Genomic DNA, 10,000 nt, shown 5'->3' with positions numbered 1-10,000 from the left:
GTGAGAGCGGCCAGTTATTCTAGTTTGTTAATGCTGCATAATCACAATAATAGTCATATTTTGGTGTGTGTGTATGTGTGTATGTATGTGTGTATGTATGTATGTATGTACAAATACCATATATACTCTACACTACACAATATACAGTATACAGTACACACATAGTATAATATACTATACTGCTACGTGGGTCAACGTGGGATTACAGAAGAAGTTTGGTGGAATGGAATGAATTGACAAGGGAAAGGAGAAGATACTGGCAATGAGGATGTTCCAACAAATAACCAATTACTTTCCCGCAAGCCATCTCTCTCTCTCTCTCTCTCTCTCTCTCTCTCTCTCTCTCTCTCTCTCTCTCTCTCTCTCTCTCTCTCTCTCTCTCTCTCTCTCTCTCTCTCTCTCTCTCTCTCTCTCTCTCTCTCTCTCTCTCTCTCTCTCTCTCTCTCTATGAAGAATACATTTGTATGTGTGCGTGTGGTAAGCCGGGTGATGGGGTCTGGCCATGCCCCAATCCTGTTAGCATTAGCGATTACCGCTGGCTAACAGGCCTTTATTATGGCTAATTCCAAGCTGCCTGACCCCGCCACACGCACACACACACTCTCACACACACACACACACACTGCGCACATCCACTAAGCTATAGGAAGGATTACCACTTTTATCCTTGATTAGGAAGTCATATCTGCCTAGAGTTGTGTGTACATGTGTGCGTGTGTAGTGTAGGCATGTCCACATGGTATTGGTATATTACTGCATTAGACCTACACAGTAAAACATATTTTTTCATTTATCCATTTGTAACCTTCAGTGTACAAATAAAATGTAAGCAAAACCGGGTCTATTTGTACATGCTCAGAGTTAAAGCTGCATTTTTGTGAATAAAATGATTTGAACTATTATCTGTATGGTAGAGTATTTTACCCATTTTGGGGCGGGAACCCCTATTTGTAACTACCTTTCAGGATGGGAACCCCTTTTGGGGTTCCTGTTGCTATGTACAGTATATAGCAACATAATTTTTTTTGTAATTTTTGAATAAATATTTGAAGTTTTTCAGAAAACGTCCTTAATGGGTTTAATACAATATAACTGCTACTGCAGTGGTTGGAGGTGGGTCTCCCATTCTGCTGAGATATTTAGAATTTGTGGTCGGTTACGACCAGAGGTACTGCATGAAATGTAGAGGGAAATATCATGCATCCCAAGCAAGCTCTTCATTATAGCTCAACAGTTTTTTGATGCTTGCACGGGGGACCTGGGTTCTAATCCCGGGTGGGACATGATGAAAGTTATGGATTGTATAGCGTTAAATTAACAGTGACGATTTGACTGTGTGCCAGTGATACGCATTTGACCACGCTGCTCGGCTAACGCTGTTTTGGCCAAACGTGTCAACGCAGCATTCTGTCGATGGATAAGATGCGTCAGCCAGGATGTGATCTTTAACACTTGTCTCTGTCGTCTTCTGAGAGAAGTTGAGTGGAAGACACCAGTCTCATCTTGTCCCAGGCATCGCCCTCGGCTAGCTTAGTATTTCTGTTTGGATTTGCACACCTTCAACATGACTAATTATCAGGCTGTGACCCTCCAGACGGTACCTGTTACTCTCTTCAATCTCTCCCTCCTTCATCCATCCATCCATTCCTCCCTCCATTGCTTCTACCTTTCTCTTTTTGTTTATTTTTCAGGGGATTTGGGGGAGAGTGGGGGAAGGACAGCTGGGAGAGGCGGTGCTTTCTCTCCTGTCTCCTCCATCTATCATTCTGTTCTGGGCTCAAACATTTACACACCGTTTCATCATTTCTAAAGCTGATGTTGCTGTTTCTCATTGCAAACCACACTATTTGGGATCAGACTCCTTTTCCTTTTTTTCCCTTTCTTTTCTTTTTAAAGTATTGTATGCTGTAGTACACACATGCATGCACGCGCAAACACACACACACGCACACGCACACACACACACACACAAAACACCTATTGTGTTTGTGTTCTCAATGCGTTTTGTTATTGGAATTCTCTGCCGTGAATAACACATCTGTGTGTGTGTGTGTGTGTGTGTGTGTTTGTGTGTGTGTGTGTTGTTCAGGTGAGCTATGAAAGTTTAATAGCCTTTGGTGCAATGAGAGGAGATGGGCTAGGGGATCATAACCTAACCCCTGTTCTCTCTCTCTCTCACACACACACACACTCACGCACGGATGGACACACACACACACACACACACACACACACACACACACACACACACACACACACACACACGTCTTCGTATCGTATATATGCAGGTCCCACTTGCTCTCCTCAATCTCTATGCTTCGTCCGGTTGGCTGTCCTCATTTTTAAATCCTCCCTCTCTTTTTTTCATGCTCTTCCTCTTCTCCTCCCCCTTTCTCTCCATCCCCTTCCCTTCAATCCATCTGTTGGTTCAGCACACCCCCCCCCCCCCCCTCTCTCTCTCTCTCTCTCACACACACGCACACGCACACGCACACACACATTCCACTCCATCTCTGTCCAACGAAGGGCATTCTAGTTCCCATGCAGACTGGGTGGTCTTCGGGTGGAGTGGGGTCTGAGTCGAGGACGTTCATACAGTATGCTAGGTCTCTGATGAAGCTTACACTGAAAAACAGTATATATATATATATATTGTGTATATATATGTATTGTATATACACGCATAATATACAACGTGATCAGTCTTTGATGCGTTTGATCACACACGTGTCACTTGGATTGCATCCCGTGTGCATATTGCGTGTTTACAGAACACACATGTGCTTCTCCGGACTCGTTTGATTACCCGAGGATAAAGGAATGTCCGCCATATTTTCTCGTCTTGACTGCAGGCGATGGGGTTGGGGCGGGGAGCTGCTGGGGTGGTGGGGGGGGGGGGGGGGGCGGTGATATATAAGAGACACGATAGGAGAGGAATTTGACGAGGGAGGAGGGCTGGGAAGAGGTACTGCAGACAGAAGAGAGGAGGATTGGAAGCGAGAGCTTCGGAGGGGGGTTGTGAGGGGGGGGGGGGGGAGACGAGCAACGTGTCAGAGAGCAAATTGAAAATGCCAGTTTCACTTTAGCCACCTCCCCGCTCTGGCTGTTATAACCGGGGCCGGGCCTCTTATTCCATGTGTAAATGAATGGTCTCCGCATCGCAACGTATACAATCACCTCTCCCGTCAAGCCTGATTTACACGTAGGTGTCTGTGTGCTGAAAATAGCAGCTCTATAATCTTGCGAGCTTATAGATCTGCTATTTTCATCATAAATCAAGCATCCTCTCCCCAAAACCCCCCCAAACCCCACATCATCATCCTCTCTCCACCCACGACTCCCCTCGTTGCAGCTCTGCCTCTCTGGCTGTGTTCCCTCTCCCAGCGTACCCTCAGGCACCAAGTCTAAGCATCTCACAAGACATACAGTACGTTTCACACTCAGGACCTAGTTTGTGGAGAATTCTTTGAGAATTGATTTACCCAGATGTATTCATAGCCGCAGTTTGGTGCTCTGACTTATTTAGTATCTATGACTTATTGAAGAGGCAGCTTTTCCCCTGGAGTGATCCCCCATACTGGCCTGTACAACTTCCACAGAGCCAACTTTTACAGCCAGCCGGTATCTGTGGAGCTTCTGCAGCTGCCCCCCCCCCCCCCCCCCCCCACACACTACATGGACTGCAATGCCTACTGCATTATAACTAGAGATATAACACCTTAAGTCAAGGTGAACAGTGGAGGGGAAAGAAGCAAATAAAGACTGTGATTATGAAGGCATTGTGAGTGAGACTCCACCCCTTTGAATCGAGAGCGTGTTGTACCTTTGGAAAGACATCAAGATGATCGTAGAGAAAGAGACGCACACACGCACGCATGCACGCACGCACGCACACAATCCACTTTATTTACAGAGCACGTTTAAAACAGCAGTGTTGAACCAAAGTGCTGTACACTCAGTAACAAAATATACTAAAATATACACACACACACACACACACACACACACACACACACACACACACACACACACACACACACACACACACACACACACACACACACACACACACACACACACACACACGCACGCACACAGGAAGAGTTTGAAGGCTAGACATAAGCCTACATTATACTCTGTCACACTGTGTGTCATTCACCTAAAATAACTAATTTTCAGTGACAGTGTTGTGCGATGAAGTATACATTTGGCTTGACACTGGATGAAGTGCTGAGGAGAATTGATTGACAATCGATCGTTACGGGGGAGACAAAATGATGAATGTAAACACCTCCAGTGGAGAGACTTGTGAGGGGCAAGGGTAATTTGATTTCTGCACTTGGGGCGGGAGCATGTAAATCATCCAATCACAGATGCGGAGAACGGATGACTCAGCCAATCACGTGTCATAACTCTTTTCTTATCTACGGCATGCACATTTCTGCTTCTTTATTCTCTCCAGAATACACTATTTACTATTAATAACAATGTCAAGATAAGACCCTGCGTATCACATTGGAGTGGGGTAATCACAGTCACATAAGTGTTAAAGTCAGACCTAGATCCAATCTGTCGGGTCCATAGCCACAGGCCTGGGCTTTCACAATGTATTTTATCACCATTCCACTAGAGGTGAATAGTCCTGCTATCTATCACCCTCAGGCCACTGAAGATAGTGACCATTTGCTATTGCTGTCAGAGTGAGTGGGCAGTCTTTGACTGACAGGGGCATTAGGCTAACATGGTCTATCTTAAGACCTACCAGACATGAACCTCACATCAGGTCAGAGGGCCTGCAAGCTGCACAGCAACAGATCCGTTAGTATCTTGATGCGTTTTAGTCTCTGCTGGACCAGACAATTGAATAGTTTTTTGATGCAGAATCTTTTCCTTTTTTTATGGACGGGGGTGGGGGGGTATTTTCTTTACATTTCGTTCATCTTGTTCACATCAGTGTTTGAAAATACAGTAGAATATATGGTGTTAATTCACTTCTGACAGTGTCAGAGGTACATTTACACTCCAGATTATGCTGTGTAGACAACTTGACAAATGAACAAATATTTGTGTGTGTGTGTGTGTGTGTGTGTGTGTGTGTGTGTGTGTGTGTGTGTGTGTGTGTGTGTGTGTGTGTGTGTGTGTGTGTGTGTGTGTGTGTGTGTGTGTGTGTGTGTGTGTGTGTGTGTGTGTGTGTGTGTGTGTGTGTGTGTGTGTGTGTGTGTGACTGATGTATTTCCAAGTTAAATTCCGACATTGACAACTGGTTCTAGCTGGTGTGGATTTCTCGCGGGAGCTGTTGCTCCGTTGTTCCCACATCCAACCCACTTTCATCACATTACGGCTTCTGGAGCTTGTTGTCTCATTTAGAGCGATCCCATAAAATGATTATGCCTACTGTGAGTCAATTACATTTCAACTCGTATTAGTTCAGGATGCAAAAATGAAATTAGATGGGAATATTATGGTTGAAGATATATTAGGCGTTTCATTCATCACTTCAATGGAATGAGTACCAGTGATAGGGATTCCAATCTCTTTTAATCAGCTCTGTGCTCCGGCAGCGAGCCGGGGATGAGCCTGTTGTTAAAATCACAATATAGCCTGTCTCTCATCGCTCATTTTTATGGCCCTTCAACTCGGCAAGCACTGCAGGGTGTGTGAGTACCGGCAGCCAGCGGCCAAACACTGTTCCCTTCCAGCTACAGCTGTAGCTACTAATCTTTTAAGTTCAAATGAAACGCCCGGACAGTATTTTGTGATGCGTTTGTTTTAACCACGTTGACCCTGGCGTCTTTATTTCGGGCATGGGCGAGAATTCCACAAAATAACCTAGGCCTACATTATATCAGGGGTCTTCAACAGGGGGTCCGGGACCCCTAGGGGGTCCTCAGAGCTACTATAGGGGGTCCGCCAAATCTTTGTGTGATATGATTTTTATTTTTACCTTGGAACACAATTTTATACACTATAGAGGGGGTCCCTGCTTCATCTCTCTCTCAGCTAGGGGGTCCTTGGGCTGAAAACGTTGAAGATCCCTGACCTATATGCTTAATTTATAATGCGTTGTATAGCAGGATCTACTAGCCTGTAAGCTTGTAGATCTGCTACTTCTTTTGCCATGTGACGCCACACCATCGTACGACAAAGTATAAACCCGTTAATTTGTGTTCCCAGTGACTGATGGAGCTAAAATGGCAATGTGCAATAGGTGGTAATATGTAAATGCTAATATGAAGGTGTTTGTTGTCATTCCAGTACAACTATGACGGCAACGACATCAGCGACCTGCCAGTAGACCTGTCTGTGGTTTGGAACGGCAACTTTGTCATAGACAACCCTTACAACATCAAAGGTAAGCTGCTCCTCTGGACGAAACGTCATTGCTGCCTAATTTCTGTCCATGTCTGCAGTCTCTAAAATGCCTGATGTACAGTGGTGGAAAAAGTACTCAAATTCTTTACTTAAGTAAAAGTACCAACACTGCAATATAAAAATACTCTGTTACAAGTAAAAGTCTAGAATTCAAAATTTACTTGAGTAAAAGTACAAAAGTATTGGCATCAAAATGTACTTAAAGTACCAAAAGTAAAAGTACTAAATATTTGAAAATAGCCGATCTACAGGCTCACAACGCGTCGCATCGCGACGCGTTGTGAGCTTGTAGATCTGCTATTTTCAAATAGCCTAGGTATAAAATGGGGCTAAAGTGGTTAATGTATGTTTCATTATATCATAGTTTATATCTGAATAGTAACTAGTAACTAAAGTTTTCAAATAATTGTAGTAGAGTAAAAAGTACAATATTTGCCTCTGAGATGTAGTGGAGTAGAAGTAAAAGTACTGAAAATTGGAAATACTCAAGTAAAGTACAAATACCTCAAAATTGTACTTAAGTACAGTACTTAAGTAAATGTACTTAGTTACTTTCCACCACTGCTGATGTATAATAATACAGTTTGCCTTAAACAAGCACAAATGAGCATAGGAACGCACTATGGTGCACACTCATACTTACGTGTCAATAATTTATGTCAGTTTTCATATATGACATCCAATATTATCATAACAAGTTGGTGCCTTTTCTGAAACAGTGCTCATTTGTCATTTTGACCAGTTTTTGTCAGGGTTGCTTTACCAAGTGAAAGAAAAAACAGCTCCCATACTGTAGGCTCTAGCCCAGATACTGCAGTAAGTGACATGGTATTGCAGTTCCCTGTGAGCTCACTGGCACTGCATAGTAAATCATTTATAGTGTGACCAAAAGGCCTCTGCTAGCCCATCCTCTGCAACTGATATTCTTGGTCTGTAAACGCAGCACAGTTAACGCAAACACTGTGGGCACTGTAGACCTACTTAAGTATGTGTAAGTGCACGCACGCATATTTGCACATTTGCCTGTGGGTAAGAGAGATACTGTTATAGTCTGCCTGCGAACTGTGTACATTATGGGTATATGTTGCATGTCTAAGATACGTGTGAGAGATTACAACTTCAGGAATGCACTGAAGTGCATGAACTTGTATTTCTATTCCTCCAGCAACATGATTTGCACACAGGCATACTTTTTTTCCACTATAATTTAACTTTATAAATGACAGTACTCTAGACATTATTTGCAGATTGATTTGCAATGTACAAAAACATTCCCCAATGTTGAGGTATATTTAACCACCACAACCCACTTTCAAACAAGGGACCCTGGGAGATTGATTTATATTTATGGCACATCACTAAAAGGAGCAGACAAAGGGAGCATGTCTATTGTATAATTACTAGTGAGGCAGTCTTTATAATGCTGTCTTCATAATTAGAGGGGATTGTCGAGCACAGCAGGGGGCATGCGAGGCTTTTCTTCCACTGTGAGCTTTACGATAACACCGCCAACTGTTCCCAGAACACACTATAGATGCTGGATGATGCAATGTTTTATTGATGGGCATTGTACAGTAGTGTTTACAGTACAGTACAGTGTTGCTTTGATTGCATTGGATTGCACTTTGCATACAAAACACAGTACAGTATACAATATAATTGTTGGTACGTTAGTATGTAGAATGATCATTTATCTGTTGCACAAAGGCTAGTTACAGTATATCAAACTAGACTGGCTCCATCCCCTGAAACGCTATAGCCTCGCATTCAGGGTCTGGTGACGCTGTAGAAAGGCGGGGTTTTCTCGGTTGAAAATCTAACCGGCCCAATCGGGATCGGGTTAATCCAGTATGAACCAACCGCTAAAGAGTCCCACTTTGGCCACGCCCCCATCTCAGAAAACTGCTCCACTTTCAGACTGAATAATGGAGTGAAACGAAATGAAAATTCAGCCTGAGTGTCAGGCTAATATCAAACGCTTTGCTACATTAAATCCTGATCGTTGACAAGGTTACTCCTAATCTTGGTGTGTTATTTACACATACTGTACATGTACATTTTGGTGTATAGTACACATATTCCCAGACAGAAAGCCAAGATGCTTAACCTTTAACCACTTAAAACCCTATACTTTGTTTGACTGGGGTCCCCCAAGGGTCTGTACTTGGGCCCCCCCCCCCCCTTTTCCCCCTCAACACCAAACCTCTTTGCCGAAAATGGCCTATTATGTACAAACTCACACGTTGGTGAAAATCACATTCGGCGAAAATATGCTATTTTCACCAAATGTCTCAAAGTCACTCTTTTAGCGCATAAACGAACGCAAACAAAATGGATTCTGACTATAACATTACAAAATGCAGTAACATTCGTACTGGGTTTTGTGATATTTTAAAGAAAATTTTTAACTTCCTGTTGATTTTACCATTTGAATCCAGTCAGGGTTTTCCTTCCTTCTTCCACAGAAAATAAATAGCTAAATCAACATGAAATTTATATTATCATGAAAAACACAAAATGTAATAAAATGCAACTAAATAAAACCAAAAAAATTATCATCAAAAGTGAGCCGAAATACACATCAACGGGGACATTGTATGCTTTGACGCTGAATTATTCACACAATAAAACCAACAGCACTGTTGAATGGTATGTATAACATACTGCACCATTAATAATGCATATTATCAGCAGCATGCATCGGTGTCTGTGCATTGTGTGTTATCTCTTCAGTGTGCATCTGGTGAGGAGCTTCCCAAGGCGACCCGCAGCCTACACGTCTGTCTTTCTTTGTCTCTCATTCCCTCTGTATCTCTCTCTCACATAGTGTTGCCTCGCCACCTTTTTTTTTTGCAATCATGATAATCATCTGGCAGAGTGCAAGGGATGCTCCGTCATCTTAAATACTGACACGTTAATGTAATTAGAGAAGAGTGCTTTAGCAGCCAGTAATTGGGCACAGGGTTACTTTAAAGCTGTGCCGTGACCAATGGGATTTGTAAATGAGTGAGAGGAAGGGAGGAAAAAAAAACATTTTTTCTTTTCTTCTTTATAAATCCTGCAGCCGTTAGGAGGCAGCAATTTAACTTGACTTTGTTAAAATGACATTGAGGAGGTTTGGAGTATATGCGGGTATTATGGGTAGTGTTTGGTCAATTTAAATGTTTTCTTCCATTGGCTATGAAATGGGATTGAAATAGATAAATAAATAATACAATAATAATCCACCCAAGTTTTAGATATCGTCGCTGTCGGGTTGAAATCTTGTTCTCTCCACATTTCAACTTTTTATAGTTTTTTCCCCCTGTAAATGAATACCATACTTCATCATACAAGAGTGTCAAGCAAAAGTAGTGAAACTAGCTGGATCTGCTTTCGCTATTGTTAACCCATTGAGACCTGAAGCCAATTCTACATGTCTCCTAAATATCAACAGTATTCTGAAAAACGTATGTTTCTATATCAGTGGTGCTCAATCTTTTTCATGTCAAGGACCCCCAAAATTATATGTATTTGGCCGCAGACCCCCATCAAAATATGTTGTTCCCGAGACCCCCAGAAGCAAAGATTTGAGTTAAAAATGTTCGCTTTAAAAATATATATATTCAAAGATTTGCACACATTTTCA

The 10,000-nt window shown here is 42.6% G+C and overlaps 1 protein-coding gene across 2 annotated transcripts in view; it reads left to right on the top strand.

The window, feature by feature from the left end:
- Positions 1-10,000, top strand: part of plxna1b (plexin A1b) — a 257,554-nt gene that overhangs the window by 184,493 nt on the left and 63,061 nt on the right. For both annotated transcript variants that reach the window (XM_080424880.1, XM_080424879.1), the window contains exon 11: positions 6,256-6,352. In XM_080424880.1, coding sequence (XP_080281006.1) covers positions 6,256-6,352 — 97 coding nt within the window. The remainder of the gene's footprint in view (positions 1-6,255; positions 6,353-10,000) is intronic.

The sequence above is a fragment of the Gymnoscopelus braueri genome, assembly GCF_963280865.1.
Source record: "Gymnoscopelus braueri genome assembly, chromosome: 3".
NCBI classification, from domain to species: domain Eukaryota; kingdom Metazoa; phylum Chordata; class Actinopteri; order Myctophiformes; family Myctophidae; genus Gymnoscopelus; species Gymnoscopelus braueri.
This window is presented reverse-complemented; position numbering and strand designations above follow the sequence as displayed.